The sequence below is a fragment of the Syzygium oleosum genome, unplaced genomic scaffold (genome assembly GCF_021117445.2).
Source record: "Syzygium oleosum isolate NSW1041296 unplaced genomic scaffold, Sole_v2.1 Sole_v2.17, whole genome shotgun sequence".
Taxonomy (NCBI): Eukaryota; Viridiplantae; Streptophyta; class Magnoliopsida; order Myrtales; family Myrtaceae; genus Syzygium; species Syzygium oleosum.
In genome coordinates, this window is record NW_026607501.1 from 8,163,697 (window position 1) to 8,182,442 (window position 18,746).

At 42.8% G+C, this 18,746-nt stretch overlaps 1 protein-coding gene across 1 annotated transcript; it reads left to right on the forward strand.

Moving 5' to 3' along the window:
• The first annotated feature begins 2,998 nt into the window (after positions 1-2,998).
• Positions 2,999-5,589, forward strand: LOC130140296 (uncharacterized). The gene is made up of 3 exons (XM_056319326.1): positions 2,999-5,024; positions 5,298-5,334; positions 5,413-5,589. Exon 1 carries the CDS (start codon positions 3,095-3,097, stop codon positions 4,241-4,243), a length of 1,149 nt encoding a protein of 382 aa, XP_056175301.1. The 5' UTR covers positions 2,999-3,094; the 3' UTR covers positions 4,244-5,024; positions 5,298-5,334; positions 5,413-5,589.
• Positions 5,590-18,746: the final 13,157 nt, after the last annotated feature.

Below are 18,746 nucleotides of genomic sequence, written 5' to 3' on the forward strand. Positions count from 1 at the left end.
AATTTTCCAACGAAATGGGTTTTCGGTTCAATTATTTTTCAATTTCGTTGGGAAATTCGTCACAAATTTCCGACAAATTTTCCAACGAAACTACTCAGCGCAATTACTGGGCAGAAATGTGAAATTCGTTGGAAATTTAAAATTTGTTGCAAAATTTGTTGGAAATTTACAAAAAATTTAGCAACGAACTTAAATTTTGGTTACATTAAATTATTTATGTACCAATTTCGTTGCAAAATTCGTTGTAAATTTCCAACGTATTTTGCAACGAAATGTTAAACACCATAGTTCCGTTTCATTGAAATTTGTTGCAAAATTCGTTGGAAATTACCGACGAATTTTGCAACGAATTTTGATATTCGGCACAATAATTTTTGTTTGTACAAACTTCGTTGGAAAATTCGTTGGAATTTCCAACGAATTTTCCAACGAAATAAGTTTTCGGGTCAATTTTTTCAATTTCATTGGAAAATTCGTCGGAAATTTCCGACGAATTTCCCAACGAACTAACTCAGTGCAATTATTGGCCAGAATGTGAAATTCGTTTGAAATTTAAAATTTGTTGCAAAATTCGTTGGAAAATTACCGACGAATTTTGCAACGAATTTCGATATTCCTTTCAATAATTTTTGTTTGTACTAGATTCGTTGGAAAATTCGTTGGAATTTGCAACGAATTTTCCAACAAAAATTGGTTTTATGTGCAATTATTTTTGGATTTCGTTGGAAAATTCGTCGGAAATTTCCGACAAATTTTCCAACGAAAATAGCTTGGTGCAATTATAATTGTGAAATTTGTTGGAAATTTAAAATTTGTTGCAAAATTCGTTGGAAATTTTAAATTCGTTGCAAAATTCGTTGGAAATCTCCAACGAATTTTGCAACGAAAATAGAAAAACATATTTATATGTTCGGCAACAAACATTTCATGTGCACCGAATATTGTTGGCTAAACAAACTCTCTTTCTCATCGTCCTCTTCGCCGTCCACCTCGCCGTCCTTCTCGCAGTCGCCGCCCTCGCCTTCTGCCTTGCTAACCGCGGCAAGTATCTCAAGATCCGACTAATCGCATCGAACCGCGCGAACAGCGCCGGGACCGAGTCCAGCAGCTCCGACTGGGAGTTGAGGGCGAGCCTGTGGCGGCTTTAGATGCGTGTCCATTCGAAGGTCTCCCAATCCAATTGAACGCTGCGATTCTCATCAAATTATCAATACTTGGTAAGTCTTCTTGACATGGTAATTTGCGCAAATTTTTTTAAGTTTAATTTAGTTGTGTGCAATTTTTGGTGCATTAATTTAGTTGTGTTCTAATTTCGTTGCAAAATTCGTTGGAAATTTCCAACGAATTAAAAACCACTTTGTTGTCCTGTGTAGTCCAAATTCGTTGGAAAATTCGTTGGAATTTTCCAACTAATTTTGCAACGAATTTCAAAAATGTCGATAGTTCTTTGAATTCGTTGGAAATTTCCAACGAAATTTCCAACGAATTTTGCAACGAATTTCCATTAAATCTATTTTTCCACATATTTGAAATTCGTTGGAAAATTCGTTGGAAATTTCCAACGAATTTTCCAACGAATTCAAAGAACACATTATTTTTAGACATATTCAAAGTTCGTTGGAAAATTCGTTGGAAATTTCCAACGAATTTTCCAACAAATTAAAAGAACACATTAATTTTAGGCATATTAAAAGTTCGTTGGAAAATTTGTTGGAAATTTCCAACGAATTTCCATTAAACCTTTTTTCCGTATATTTGAAAATTCGTTGGAAAATTCATTGGAAATTTCCAACGAATTTTCCAACGAATTGGAAGATCACATTATTTTAGGCATATTCGAAATTCATTGCAAAATTTGTTGGAAATTTCCAACGAATTTCCATTAAACCTTATTTTTCTTTATATTTGAAATTCGTTGCAAAATTCGTTGGAAATTTCCAACGAATTTTCCAACAAATTCAAGGACACATTATTTTTAGGCTTATTCGAAATTCGTTGCAAAATTCGTTGGAAATTTCCAACAAATTTTGCAACGAATTTCCATTAAACCTTATTTTTCCGTATATTTGTAATTCGTTGTAAAATTTGTTGGAAATTTTCAATGAATTTTGCAACGAATTTCAAGAACGCATTATTTTTAGGCATATTTGAAATTTGTTGCAAAATTCATTGAAAATTTCCAATGAATGTCAATATTCGGTATATTAATTTTGTTGTGTACTACTGTCGTTGCAAAATTCGTGAGAAATTTCCCATCATTTTTGCAAATAAGTCAAAAAACACCTTCTTGTTCCGGTTAATATAAATTCGTTTCAAAATTCGTTGGAAAATTTGCAACGAATTTTGCAACGAATTCAAAAGACCGATTCAGTAATTTTGATTTGTACACATTTCGTAGCAAAATTGGTGGGAAATTTCCCACGAATTTTGGAACGAATTGAATAACACGTTATTGTTCGGCATAATAGAAAATCGTTGCAAAATTTGTTGGAAATTTGCCCATATCTATGAGAGTTCTAGGTGAGCTCGCCGGTGGCGAGGCTGGCCCTCCCCGGGACTGGCGAGGGCCGAGCTCGCCATGGCCGGCGACCCCGTCGGTCGCCGGCCCGGCTAAGAAGAAAGTGAAAAAAAAGGAAAAGAAAAAAAAAGGAATAAATAAAATGTATTTAATAGACGAATCTTATGTAATTATTTTTTATTTTAGGTACGTGTCCTTTCGAAAGTCTCGCAATCCAATTGAACGTTGCAATTCTCATCAAATTGTCCAATTTCTACTACAAAGATTTCGGTCAAATACTTGGTAAGTCTTCTTGACATGGTAAATTTTCCAAATTTTTCAAGTTTAAAGTAATTGTTTCGTAAACAACATAATTGTAATTTTGTGCATTTTATGGTTTTAATTAACAATATTAAAACAATATATATGATATGTTGAATAATTTAGGATAATTTTTTTTATTTTTATACAGACACAATACAAAGAGACAGGGGTTGGATGTATAATAAGAACTTACCTGGACGGCGAGGATTGACTAATGAGTTTCGTATCGGGTTGGAACTATTTTTGAATTTTGCTAGTAGTAAATATGAGTTCATGGATAGAAACAAGTTAAGGTGTCCATGTAAAAAGTGCAGTAATGGAAAATTTCTAGACATTGATAAAATTAGAGAACATCTTTGTAGATTTGGGTTTACTCCGAACTATTATAATTGGACTAGCCATGGTGAACCATTTATATATGATGACGGATATCGAAGAAGCGATCAATTTTCAGTTAGGGAAGAATGTAGCTATTTCGAACAATTAAACCCATATCAGGGGATGGTGTTTGATGAAGCCGGTCATAACTTGGATTCAGAATTGAATCATACAAGTACTAGTTTCACTCCTGCACCTGAACAAGTGGGAACTAGTCATGCAGCAGAATTAGAAGAGATAGGAGTTACAGGTTGTGATGAGAATGTGTGTGACGGAACTTCTCAATGTAATAATTTCCGGGAAATGTTGGAAAAGGCAGATGAACCTTTATGGGCAGGTTGTGACAACCACACGAAGGTATCAGTGATAGCAAGACTGTTAAATATCAAGGCAGAGCATAATGTGTCTGTGGATTGCTTCAACTCTTTTGTTGAAGTAATGCGGGAAACAATGCCTCGTGATAACATCATGCCAAATGACTTTTACGATATGAAAAAGTTGGTGGATAACTTAGGTCTTCCAGTTGTACGGATTGATGTATGTGCTATGGGTTGTATGTTATATTGGAGAGATGATGAATATGCAGAATCTTGCAAATTCTGTAACCAACCTATGTACAAGATTAACAGGAGGCAGGGTCGTAATCAGAAGCGTAGACCATGCAAGCAAATGTTTTATTTACCCTTAATCCCCAGGTTGCAAAGGCTTTATGCGTTGCAAGCCACTGCTGAATACATGACTTGGCATGCAAATCATGAAACAGAAGAGGATCTAATGTGTTATCCTTCAGATGCAGAGGCATACCAACATTTTGATAGAACATACCCCGAGTTTGCGCTAGAGCCTCGAAACATCAGGTTAGGTCTGTGTGCTGATGGATTTGCCCCATTTGGGAAATCAGGAAAAAGTTATTCATGTTGGCCAGTTATCTTAACTCCGTATAATCTTCCACCCGGTATGTGCATGAAGATACCTTATATGTTTTTGACATTGATTGTGCCTGGCCCGCAAAATCCGAAAAAGGGCATAGATATTTATATGTAACCATTGATTGAAGAGTTACAACGGCTATGGGTTGAAGGTGTCCCTACGTATGACGTTTCTACCGACCAAACATTTATAATGAAGGCTGCGCTTCTTTGGACGATAAATGACTTCCATGCTTATGGAATGTTATCTGGATGGAGTACAGCTGGGATCTTAGGATGTCCGATTTGTATGGAGAGATCGAAGGCTTTTAGATTAAAACATGGTAAGAAGGCCCGCTATTTTGATTGTCACAGGCAATTTTTGCTGTTTAATCATACATTCAGAAGGAATAAAAAGGAGTTCATCAAGAATAGGATCGAAAGAACACATCCACCATTGAGGTTGACCGGGTATCAAATTTGGGAACGCGTGCAAGAGTTTTCAACTGTTGTTCAAAACCCTCACGGCACAACTTTTGCGTACGGATGTACACATAAGTGGACTAAACGCAGTTTATTTTGGGATCTACCATATTGGAATTCCCATCTTATTCATCATAATCTTGACGTCATGCACATAGAGAAGAACGTTTTCGACAATGTCATAAATACCGTGATGGATGTCACTGGAAAAACAAAGGACAACTTGAACACAAGAAAAGATATGAGGGATATTTGCGATTGACCAACACTAGATGCGGATGAAAGCAGCAGGGGACCGAAACCCAAAGCAGTTTATACATTGGACAAGGAGCAGAGACGGGTCGTTTGTCAATGGTTGAAATCGGTGCGATTTCCTGATGGATATGCTTCTAATCTCGGCAGATGCGTTGATATGAATGAATGCAAGTTGACAGGTATGAAGAGTCATGATTGTCACATATTTATGGAAAGACTAATTCCGATAGCCTTCAAGGAAGTTCTACCAAACTTTGTATGGGGCGCCATTACAGAGTTAAGTAATTTCCTGCATGATATTTGCTCAACAACGTTGAAATCATCACACATGGAGAAACTAGAGAGAGATATTCCAATTATTCTTTGCAACTTAGAAAGGATATTTCCTCCATCGTTCTTCGATTCAATGGAGCATCTTTTAGTTCACTTGCCTTATGAGGCCAAAGTTGCAGGTCCCGTCCAATTTCGATGGATGTATCCATTTGAGAGGTAAATTTTTTTTAAATTAAATGTGAAATTACTTCATTACATATTATGTTACGATAAACTTTTTTCTACTGCAACTAGGTTCTTGTATCATTTAAAGAAAAAAGTGAAGAATAAGGCATGTGTCGAAGCTTCAATTTGTAATGCATATATTGTGGAAGAAGTGACAACATTTGCATCATACTATTTTGAGCCGCATGTGCAATGCAAGAGGCGGAGAGCTGGAAGAAATTACGAGGGTCCCATTTATCCCAATTGCAAATCATTCTCTATTTTCAATTATTTGGGTTGACTTAGCGGCACATGTAAGTTTCGTCACTTAACAGGCGAAGAAAAGCTGGCAGCCCATACATATATTCTATTGAACTGTCCAGAAGTTGAGCCATACTTCGAGTAAGTGTACATTTGTACGTATACGTCATGTGTGTCAAACCGTTGCTAATACATAAATGGTATTTGTTACTAGGAATTTCCGAAATGCAATGTATGGACTACCACCAAATGAGTTTGACCGTTTGTGCCAGGAACAATTTGCAACATGGTTCAAAACATATGTAAGTTGAATATGGACGAAATCCTATTTATTCGAATTTTTTATACATCATATTTTGAAATATATATTATTGACATTGCGTGTGTGTCACCTTAGGTTCACAGTATTGATGCTCAAGTTGGACATCAAGGAATGCTATATCATCTATCGTGGGGTCCAAAGTCAAGAGTACGAACTTGGCCAGCATATTTCATTAACGGGTATAATTTTCACACTCGCAAATATGGAATGGGAAAGGCTACAATGAATAGTGGGGTGTGTGTTCAGTCATCCAATGGTGGCAATTCGCAAGGTGATTTCTATGGCTTGTTGGATGAAATCATAGAGATCGAGTACCATGGACCGTTAATGCAGGTTGTCTTATTTAAGTGCATGTGGTTCGACCCCGTGAAAGGAATGAATGTACATACCAAATTTAATTTGGTTGAAATAAATCACAAGAAAAGATATATGAAATATGAACCATTTGTCTTGGCACGACAAGCAATTCAAGTCTATTATGCATCATATCCTAGTTTGAAGCGTGACAAAGCTGATTGATGGGCTGTATGTAAAACCAAAGCAAGAAAGAAAATCGAAGAATACTGGAAGGACACGGCATATCAACAAGAGGAAGTTCGTAACATCAATGAAATAGCTGAATACAACATTCCTACTTTACGAGATCCATGTGATGCGATGATCGATGTAGATCCAACTGAAATTCGGGAATCAAGTTTTCAAGTTGGTACACAATGTGATTTTGAGACAGAGGATGAAGATGATGATCAGGAAGAAGATGAAGATGAAGATGATGACGAAGAAGAAGGTGAAAATGAAGTTGAAGATGCATATGAAGATGAAGATTATGATTTTTGAGACTTTTTACTAATTATGTCTAATTATTAGTGGTAATGCGACACTCGTATTTTGGTGTTGTCGCAATTTTTAATATTTCTGTTGTTATTGTTCTGTAATAATTTCCTTCAAAAAAATCTTTTTTTTCCGCTTATATAAAAAACGTTGCAAAATTTGTTGGAAATTTCCAACAAAATTTTAATAAACAAAGTTCTTAGGGTGAAATAAAAATCGTTGGAAATTTCTGACGAATTTTCCAACGAATTTTTAAATTTTTTTTTTCAGCGAAATTAAAATTTGTTGGAAAAATCGTTGGAAAATTTCCAACAAATTCTTAGTTTTCGATAAATAAATTAACTGTTAACTTATTTCCCACGAAATTCGTTGGTAATTTCCAACGAATTGAAAATTTTGTTTCATTAATGTAATTGTTAACTAATTTCGTTGGAAAATTTGTGGGAAATTTCCCACGAATTTTCCAACAAATTAAAATTTGCCCTTTTCATCGGATTATTGAAAATTCGTTGGAAAATCTGTTGGAAATTTCCAACGAATTTTCCAACTAATTTTTAAAAGTTTTTATGTTTTGCTCAAATGAAATTCGTTGGAAAATTCGTTGGAAATTTCCAACGAATTTTCCAACGAATTCATAGTTTTAGGTAAATAATTGTTTGTGCAGAATCAAATTCATTGCAAAAATCGTTGGAAATTTGCAACGATTTTAAATTTTTGTTTTATTAATTTAATCGTTAAATAATGTCATTGGAAAATTCGTGGGAAATCTCCCACGAATTTTCCAACGAATATAAACTTGCCCGTTTATCTGTTAATTAAAAATTCGTTGGAAAATCCGTTGGAAATTTCCAACGAATTTTCCAATGAATTTTTAAAAGTTTTTATTTTCCGCCGAAATAACATTCGTTGGAAAATTCGTTGGAAATTTCCAACGGATTTTCCAACAAATTCTTAGTTTTCGGTAAATAATTTAATTGTTAACTGATTTCGTTGGGAAATTCGTTGGTAATTTCCAACGAATTTTAAATATTGTTTCTTCCGACTTTTTAACGAAATTTTGTTGGAAATTTTGTTGGAAATTTCCAACGAATTTTATTGTTCGTTGGAAATGTTGTTGGAATTTCAAAAAAAATCGCTGGAATTTTTCTAATTTTTCAATTTTGTTGGAAATTTCGTGGGAAATTTCCAACAAATTTGCTCACGAATTTATTATTCGTTGCAAAAGTCGTTGGAAATTTGGATTTCGTTGGAAAATTCATTGGAAATTTTAATTTCGTTGCAAAATTCGTTGGAAATTTCCGACGAATTTTGCAACGAAAAGATAGAAACGCTTTTATTTGGTTCGGCAACTAGCTCGTTTGTGTCTACGGAGTATTTTGAGCACGACAAAATTTCTTTCTCTTCTCGTCATGTTCGCCGTTGCCGCCCGCTCGCCGTCGCCGCCCACGCCGTCGCCGCCCTCGCTGTCCGCCTCGCCGTCCGTGGTAAGTGCTTGCCGTCCTTTTCTCCTCCTCTTCACCGTTCAACTGTCTTTGTCGCCGCGAAGGTGGTCTCGGCCGAGGGTGGCATTTTGCACGGCGGGTAGGGCTCGCGGCCTTGTAGTTTTGCATGGAGATGGGGTCGCGGCCGCGCGGGGTAGTGGGTGCGGGGGAGGGGATGTTGCGGCGGGGAGGAGGGTCGCGGCCGCGTGGGGTGGGGAGGGGGTGCGGTTGGGGGGAGGGTCGCGGCTGCGCGGGGGAGGGGTTGCGGTCGGGTGGGGTGGGGGTCGCCGCAGGGGGTCGCCGTGGGGAGGGCGCGGCTGCGCGGGTGGCGGGTTGCGGCCGGGGTGGGTCGCCGCCGCGAGATTCCGGCAGGGGGGGTTGGCGGCCGGATTCCGGCCGGGGGGGGTTCGCAGCCGGAATCCTGCCGGGTGGGGTGGCGGCCGGATTCCGGCGGGGGGCTGTGTCACGCCCCGTACCCCATTGGAACGCAACATCCCGTCACGGTTGATTTTGGTGCGATGCTCCCAGGAAGCATCGCCGACCCAATGCCCAATCAGAGATCAAACACATGCAGAAGCACGCATATAAATATATATATACACCCTGACAATAAAACACATGAGACCAAGGTAGTACATTAAGTAAACAGCACCTCTGAAAATATGTATACTAGTATTACCATAGGAAACTTTTTACAAAATTCATTTATACAACGGCCGAGAAAACACAAAGTCAGCAACCATTCAGTAAAAAGGGGTCCGCGTATATCACTTCGGGCTCCTCAGCTCTCTCGACCATGGCTGCAGGTCCATCCCCACAAGGGTCCACACTAGATGACCGCTGGATGAATTGCGGTATACCAAAAAGAAGCGCTCTCCTCGGCATCCTACGGCTGGGGGTTTGAAATGTTTCAGTTTACACAACCGTGAGACGAATCTTAGTGAGTTCAACCCCTAAACCTAGGCTAGGCTAGCATGCAATCTCCTGACCGGAAACAAATATTTAAATCACAATACAACAATAAGCAAACCATTCTCTGACCCTGCAGGTTAGACAGATCAACATATAATAGTCACGGCACGTACGTGGCACACATTATCACACGTACGCCAATCACATGCTCATGCACCGAGTCTCACATACTCGCATGCCAGTCCATGCATGTTCATGCCTGCAAATGTCATCGACATGTCACGCGCATTTCCCCCGGCCCACTGGCCCACACTGGCAATCGCTCAATTTATTATTTATTACGACGACTCGAGTCAACAACATTCACGGCCCGGTGCGTCTAGCCTGCTTCAAAGTGCATGAGGCGCAGCAACCGATCTGGCCCAGTGTCTCTAGCCTGCTTCAAAGTGCATGAGGCGCAATACTGATCTCCTTACGAACCAGAGCCTGCTTCAAAGTGCATGAGGATGGTCGTCTTCCGGACATACCGGGCATCGTCCTGCTTCAAAGTGCATGAGGACGGTATCGACCCGAAGGTCATGACCCAAAGGTCCTTAGGTGATCACACAACTCATTATTATCTGAACCCAGCGTATAACGCTTCAGGATATTTTAGGTGATCACATGCTCATGGCAGACACGCATTCTCGCGCAAGTTCATCACATGCCTCACTCTTGGCATACGCAATGCGTGTCCATGTTATGCAATGCAATGCACCACGAGCACCAATATAATTCAGACACCCAATATCACAACACGTGCTTAATTGGCCCTATTAATACCGTGTGGCCTAACGTGCGATTCACAAATCAGTAAATCATTGTAAACCAAAACAATGGCCAATTGCACTCCATAAAATCAGCCACACCACATACGACATAGCAATACGAAATCAACCACAATTAAGCACAATTGATGTACAATCAGTCAATCCGGACATACCCGGTAATTTTCCAACGGGCTCCTAAATTGGTCATTTAATCCAATTAATCTCCACAAATAATTCTCATTAATCCACTAAATTTCCAAATGATAATTTCTACCAATCCGTCCTCAACCCGATCCGAAATACACACGATACTATCTAAGCCAGTCCAAATTGTACCGATAATACCTAAACCAGTCCAGAAAAATGCACTAACAGTCCTAATCCGGGTTTAGGAATTTTACTCACTTAATTTCTGGACCACGGCGACGGGGAACGGCGGCCGATCACTGGTGAACAGTGAAACCGGCGGCGGAATTCCCGGGGGGGCGCGTACTGTTCACGCGTACTGTTCACGCGGTACGGACTTGTACGGACGGGAGGAAAAACGGTGGCCGGCGAAGTGGCGATGACGGCACGACGGGCCGTACGGACGGCGGCGTACGGACGCTACAGTACCAACCGTACGGACGATGACGGTCGGCGTCGTACGGTGAGGCTGGACGGCTAGGTGGCGACGGAACGGCGATCCGAGCTCCGGCGAAGCTCCGGCGAGGCTTCGACGCGGCGGTGGTGCTTTACCGGGAGAGAAAAAGAGAGAAAAAGAGAGGGAAAGAGAGAGGGAAAGGGGTCGCACGGAGGCGAGGCTCAGGCTGGGGGCTGAGGTGGTCGACGGCGAGGCACGGCGGCCGGCGGCGACGCTCCGGTGGCCGACGGCGACGCTCCGGTGGCCGGCGGCGAGCTCCGGCAAGGCCAAACAAGAGAGGAAAAGAGAGAAAATGGGAGAGAAAGAGCTGGTGAGGGGCTGCTGGGGGTGTTCTGCCGTGAGTGAGGGTGAGAGGAGAGAGAGAGAGTCTTATCTGGTCAAACATGGCAGCCAAGGGGCGCCACGTGTCGCCGATCCGCGCGATTTGACAAAAACGCCCCTAATCTAACGGTTCTAAAGAGATAGGCTTAAATAATTGAGGGGCAATTAGGTCTTTGGTGCCAATAATGCAGCTGATAACCACAGTTACTTATCCCAAAAATTTCCCAAAAATTCGGACCCGAAAACGGCCCAGGGGCAAAACCGTCATTTTTCCGGTCCCGGGGCGAAATTCCAATTTTCGCACATACGTGTTCCATATGTGCGTGGCCAACATAATATGCCGTCGGATTCGCGAAATTCACTTTCTAAGCCCTCGAAAATCGACTGCGAAGTTTCGGGAATAAAATAATATTATTTTTCCAATTTTTGTCGAAATTCCAATTTTTGGCCAAAACCACTCTAAATGTGCGTGGCCACCCCAAAATGACCTTGGCCGTGAAAAATAACTTCAAACGGCCTCCGAATCCAGTCTCGTTGCCCACAGGGGCAAAACCGTAATTTTTCACCCCCGGACCGAAATTCCACTTTTTACTCATACTAACTCCAAACGTGTGTGGCCAGCGTAATATGACGTCAGATTCCCAAAAATAGTCTCTTAAGCCTTCGAAAATCGACATCAAAATCCGAGCCCAATTTCATGATCAAAACTCGCTCGAGTTTCAATTCAGGGTCTCTGGCTATCGGGAGGCTGTTTAGGACATACGCGTATCGACCTAAGGTTATTCGAATTACGACGGTCCCGATCATTGAGAGAATGAGAAATTATCATTAGTTCCAAAGATCACGATCGTTCGGTTCAGGTTCAGGACTGGTTGGTCACGTGCACTTTCGGTCTTGCAGAATCACCTGCGATCCGATTGTACATCGTTGGCCTTGGCCAAACCAAATCCATCACCTTTCCTAAGATCGGCCCACGTTGGCCCAAAATATTCACTCATCGTATCTCTGGATCGGTGTCCCGTTCACTGTCGAGTCCCTAGTCCACGTACCGTTTCCTAGTTAGCCATACCTCATTGGTTAGTATCCCGAGAGTGATCAGCTCTGGGCAAGACTTACTAAAATGAAATGCGAAATATTGTCAATTTTATTGATCCCGAAATTACGTCGAAATTCGGGCTGTTACAATTCTTCCCCCCTTACAAAAATTTCGTCCTCGAAATTTGCAATCTATCCTTATCTACTCAAATAACTGGGGGTGTTGACGTCTCATAGCTTCTTCACTTTCCCACGTGGCACCTTCTGTTCCATGGTGCTCCCATAGAACTTTGACCATTGGGATCGTCTTATTCCTTAGCACACGTTCTTTCCGATCTTCGATCCTGACTGGTCTTTCCACGTACGACACCCTGTCGTCCACGTCTATCTCCTCATATCTTAGTACGTGAGTCGGATCTGGTTAATACTTTCTCAACATCGACACGTGGAAGACATTGTGCACTTGGGATAGGTTAGGCGGCAAGGCAAGTCGGTAAGCCATATCACCAATCTTCTCCAATATCTCGAATAGTCCAACATACCTGGGACTGAGTTTTCCTTTCTTGCCGAATCGAGATAATCCTTTCATTGGCGACACCTTAAGAAACACGTGATCTCCAACTTGAAACTCTAAAGGTCGTCGTCTTCGATCGGCATAACTTTTCTGGCGACTCTGCGCTGTCCTCAGTCTGTCCCGAATGATTTCTACAGCTTCCACCGACTGCTGTACTAACTCTGGGCCTGTGATACTTCGCTCACCTACTTCATCCCAGCACATGGGCGTCCTACACGCCCTACCATATAAGGCTTCGAACGGTGCCATCTGGATACTCTGCTGATAGCTGTTATTATAGGCAAATTCTACTAAATGCAGTTGTTCCTCCCATTTGCCCTGAAAATCCACTACACAAGCTCTCAGCATGTCTTCTAAGGTCTGAATTGTCCTTTCAGACTGGCCATCTGTCTGAGGATGGTAGGCCGTACCGAATTGCAACTTGGTGCCTAAGGCCTCTTGCAGACTTTTCCAAAAATTCGCTGTAAACCTCGGATCTCGATCCGACGTGATCGTCACTGGTACCCCATGAAGACGTACTATTTGCTTTACATACAATTCGGCATATCTTTCCAGCTCAAAGTCCTTCCGCACTGCCAGGAAGTGCGCTGATTTAGTTAAGCGATCCACTATTACCCATATTGAATCATGCCCTCTCTGGCTTCGTGGCAAACCCGTCACGAAATCCATCGTGATGTGCTCTCATTTCCACTCGGGGATCTCTAACGGTCTTAATAAGCCACCTGGCTTGCAATGCTGAGCTTTTACTTGCTGGCATGTCAAACAGTTAGCCACATGCTTGGCCACATCCGCCTTCATTCCATTCCACCAATAATGTTGCCGCAAATTCTGTTACATTTTCGTGCTGCCCGGATGGATACTATAATTGCTCCTATGAGCTTCTGACAAAATCTCTTCTTTCAGCTCTGCGTCATCAGGCACACACATTCTTCCCCGGAACTTCAAGATTCCATTTTCACTCACTTGGAAATCTGACTTCCTCTTAGCGGTATCCAATCCGACAATCTTTTGGATCTCCTGATCCGTAGACTGCAGTTCCTTGATTCTAGTTTGAATCTCCGGCTCAATTCGCAATGCAGCTAGCAGACTGGACATCTGGCTCACTTCGAACTTGAACTCTGAATCTCTGAGCCTTTCCAATAACGTCCACTCCTTGACCATTAGGTGCGCCATACTAGACTTGCGACTTAAGGCATCTGCAACTCGATTCGCCTTACCAGGGTGATACAAAATGTCGCAATCATAGTCCTTTAAAAGTTCCATCCATCGGCGCTGCCTCATATTCAACTCTTTCTGCGAAAATAGGTACTTGAGGCTTTGATGGTCGGTATAAATCTGGAATTTCTCTCCACACAAATAATGTCTCCAAATTTTGAGGGCGAAAACGATTGCAGCTAATTCCAAATCATGCGTCGGGTAATTCATCTCATGAGGCCTTAACTGACGCGACGCATACGCAACTACTTTTCCATGCTGCATCAGGACACAACCGAGTCCTCTTAGTGACGCATCGCTATAAACCTCAAATCCTCCTGGTCCAGATGGAATGGTCAACACGGGAGCTGTTGTCAATCTATGCTTCAGCTCTTGAAAACTCCTCTCACATTTATCATCCCACACGAACTTGGATTCCTTCTTTAGCAATCGTGTCAATGGCATGGCTATCAACAAGTATCCTTCTACAAAACGCCGATAATAACCGGCCAATCCTAAGAAACTTCGGATCTCAGTTACCGAGGTCGGTCTAGGCCACTTCATTACCGCCTCGATCTTAGCTGCGTCTACCGAAATTCCATCACCAGAAACTATGTGTCCAAGAAACCTTACTCGACTGAGCCAAAACTCACATTTACTGAACTTGGCATACAACGCGTGTTCCCTTAAGGTCCGTAGCACTACAGCTAAGTGCACCTCATGCTCCTTGGGGTTCTTAGAGTATACCAGAATATCATCGATAAAAACTATCACGAACTGATCTAAGAATTCTTTGAACACCCGATTCATCAAATCCATGAAAGTAGCTGGGGCGTTCGTTAGTCCAAAGGGCATAACCAAAAACTCATAATGCCCGTATCTGGTCCTAAAAGCAGTCTTAGGGATATCCTCATTTCTGATCCTCAACTGATGATACCCGGTCCTCAAATCTATCTTAGAAAACACTGAGGCTCCTTGTAACTGGTCAAACAAATCATCAATCCTCGGCAGTGGATACTTATTCTTCACTGTTACTTGGTTCAACTGCCGGTAGTCTATGCACAGTCTCAGAGTCCCATCCTTCTTTCTTACAAACAGGACTGGCGCTCCCCATGGAGACGCACTAGGGCGTATGAAACCCTTGTCCAATAATTCCTGTATCTGCGCCTTCAATTCCTTCAATTCGGATAACGACATCCGATATGAGGCTTTTGAAATCGACTCCGTCCCAGAGGCCAATTCGATCACAAACTCCACCTCTCGCTCAGGCGGTAAACCCGGCAATTCCTGAGGAAATACCTCGGGAAAATCGCATACTACGGATATATCCTCCAACTTAGGTTCCGCCTTTGTCGGATCCACAACATTTACTAGATATCCTTCACATCCATCATCCAACAACTTGCTCACCTCAAGCGAGGAAATCCAAGGGATCGAGGTTCCTCCTCGATTTCCCTGAAATACAAAACTAGGACATCCATCCGGATTAAATTGGATCGTCCTATCGCTGCAATCCAATACAGCTTTCTGTCGGACTAACCAGTCCATTCCAATGATCACATCAAAATCGAACATGGCCAATACTGCCAAGTCGATACTCTCTTCCTTACTCCCAATAACTATCTTACAGCTAGGGCATCCAAAAGAAACTAACACCCTATTATTCATAGGTGTCGACACGCAAAGCACATTCTCTAACAATACTGGTTTCAGACCAACCAACTTAATAAACTGCTCTGAAATGAAAGAGTGGGTCGCCCCCGGATCAAACAATGCATAAGCGGCATGATCACATAAGGAAATCGTACCTGTGACCACGCCTGGCGCGTTCTCAGCTTCTCTGCACGCCATGGCATAGACCCTTCCCTGAGCTGGTGGTCGTCCTTGATTAGCCGGCGGGGGAAGTCTAGCTTGATTTCCAATTCGTGGCGGCGGTAATCTGGGTGGTCTTGAGGGCTGCATTTGCGGACAACTGCGAATTTGATGCTCCATACTCCCGCACTTAAAACATGCCCCGAACCTGCCCGACTAATTACTTGGTTTTCCAATATTCCGCCTGGCGGGTGGAACAAACCTCTTTTTCCCAGTTACAGGTTTCTTTCCCAAACGGCGGTTGTCTCTGATCTGAGCAAACTGCGATCCAGAAGCGGCTGCTCTTTCTTGCTGATCCCGCTCTATAATCTGTGCTCGCTCATACATTTCCCCGAAATCCTTGATATTGTGCGATACAATCTGGCTCCGGAGATCCGGCTTCAAACCATCCCGGAATCTCCGAGCTTTGTCCCTCGGGTTCTCAACCATAGTCGGTGCGAACTTGGCCAATCTTGCAAATTCTCTTTCATACTGATCAACGGTCATCTGACCTTGGCGCAGTCGCATGAACTCCATCAACTTTTTCTCTTGGGCGACTTCTGAAAAGTACTTTCCATAAAAACTTTCAACAAACACTGCCCAATTTAATTCTATACCTTCCGGGAATACTCTACCCCTGGTGGCTTTCCACCAATCATTTGCACTGCTCTGCAACTGATACGCCGCCAGCGTCACTTTCTCTGTGTTGGTGCACCCCAATACCTCAAATGTCTTTTCTAACTCCTCTACCCAATCTGGGGCAGCTTCGGGGTCACATTTACCATTGAACTTTGGCGGCTTCATCTTCAGAAATTGCTCTACCAATTGAGGCATCTGTCGGGCTATCGCTGGCTGGGCCTGCCCTTGCTGGGCTTGATTTCCTTCATTGCCAGCAATCGGCACAGCCTCAGCAGCCTGCGCATAAGCTGCGGCCCTTTCCTAAGCCTGCAATCCCATAACACGCCCTATCTCCCTTAGGGTATTCATCACATCATCAAACCTCGGATCTCTAGCCTCACGGGCTCCCTCGCTAGCCTGGGCTTGGGGCTCCTTTCCCCTTCTCCTGCTTGGAGTTTGAATGATATCCTCTAGTCGGCGGTCTCGGGCCTCTTGGCCTCCTGAACTAGGCTGACCCTGAGGTTCCTTACCCTTTCTTCTACTCATCCTCACGACTCAGCTATTCCACTACCTGCTATAATTCCATTAAGGAATCAAAGACTTAAACCAATCTATCCCAGTCTAAGTCCTAGGCAGGTACTAAAACAACAATCAAACAACCAGCATGCGGCCTAACAAGAGTCAATCAACACATCACCCAAGGAGTTCACGTACTCACCTCAGGTCCTGCCGCACCTGCACTTTACGGGTCATACCAGTAGGCACTCAATCAAACACAACTGTCAGGAGATGCATGTAGCACACGAGGTCACCCTACTGGCTATCCAGGGTCTCATCGCTCCTTATCACTCCAGGCTTCGACCTAATTGGACCGAGCTGACCTTGCTCTGATACCAAATCAAACGGGGATGTCACGCCCCGTACCCCATTGGAACGCAACATCCCGTCACGGTCGATTTTGGTGTGATGCTCCCAGGAAGCATCGCCGACCCAACGCCCAATCAGAGATCAAACACATGCAGAAGCACGTATATAAATATATATATACACCCTGACAATAAAACACATGAGACCAAGGTAGTATATTAAGTAAACAGCACCTCTGAAAATATGTATACTAGTATTACCATAGGAAACTTTTTACAAAATTCATTTATACAACGGCCGAGAAAACACACAGTCAGCAGCCATTCAGTAAAAAGGGGTCGGCGTATATCACTTCGGGCTCCTCAGCTTCCTCGACCATGGCTGCAGGTCCATCCCCACAAGGGTGCACACTAGATGACCACGGGATGAATTGCGGTATACCAAAAAGAGGTGCTCTCCTCGGCATCCTACGACTGAGGGTCTGAAATGTTTCGGTTTACACAACCGTGAGACGAATCTCAGTGAGTTCAACCCCTACACCTAGGCTAGGCTAGCATGCAATCTCCTGACCGGAAACAAATATTTAAATCACAATACAACAATAAGCAAACCATTCTCTGACCCTGCAGGTTAGACAGATCAACATATAATAGTCACGGCACGTACGTGACACACATTATCACACGTACGCCAATCACATGCTCATGCACCGAGTCTCACACACTCGCATGCCAGTCCATACATGTTCATGCCTGCAAATGTCATCGACATGTCACGCGCATTTCCCCCGGCCCACTGGCCCACACTGGCAATCGATCAATTTATTATTTATTACGATGACTCAAGTCAACAACATTCACGGCCCGGTGCGTCTAGCCTGCTTCAAAGTGCATGAGGCGCAGCAACCGATCTGGCCCAGTGTCTCTAGCCTGCTTCAAAGTGCATGAGGCGCAACACTGATCTCCTTACGAACCAGAGCCTTCTTCAAAGTGCATGAGGATGGTCGTCTTCCGGACATACCGGGCATCGTCCTGCTTCAAAGTGCATGAGGACGGTATCGACCCGAAGGTCATGACCCAAAGGTCCTTAGGTGATCACACAACTCATTATTATCTGAACCCAGCGTATAACGCTTCAGGGTATTTTAGGTGATCACATGTTCATGGCAAACATGCATTCTCGCGCAAGTTCATCACATGCCTCACTCTTGGCATACGCAATGCGTGTCCATGTTATGCAATGCAATGCACCACGAGCACAAATATAATTCAGACACCCAATATCACAACACGTGCTTAATTGGCCCTATTAATACCGTGTGGCCTAACGTGCGATTCACAAATCAGTAAATCATTGTAAACCAAACAATGGCCAATCGCACTCCATAAAATCAGCCACACCACATACGACATAGCAGTAAGAAATCAACCACAATTAAGCACAATTGACGTACAATCAGTCAACCCGGACATACCCGGTAATTTTCCAACGGGCTCCTAAATTGGTCATTTAATCCAATTAATCTCCACAAATAATTCTCATTAATCCACTAAATTTCCAAATGATAATTTCTACCAATCCGTCCTCAACCCAGTCTGAAATACACACTGATACTATCTAAGCCAGTCCAAATTGTACCGATAATACCTAAACCAGTCCAGAAAAATGCACTAACAGTCCTAATCCGGGTTTAGGAATTTTACTC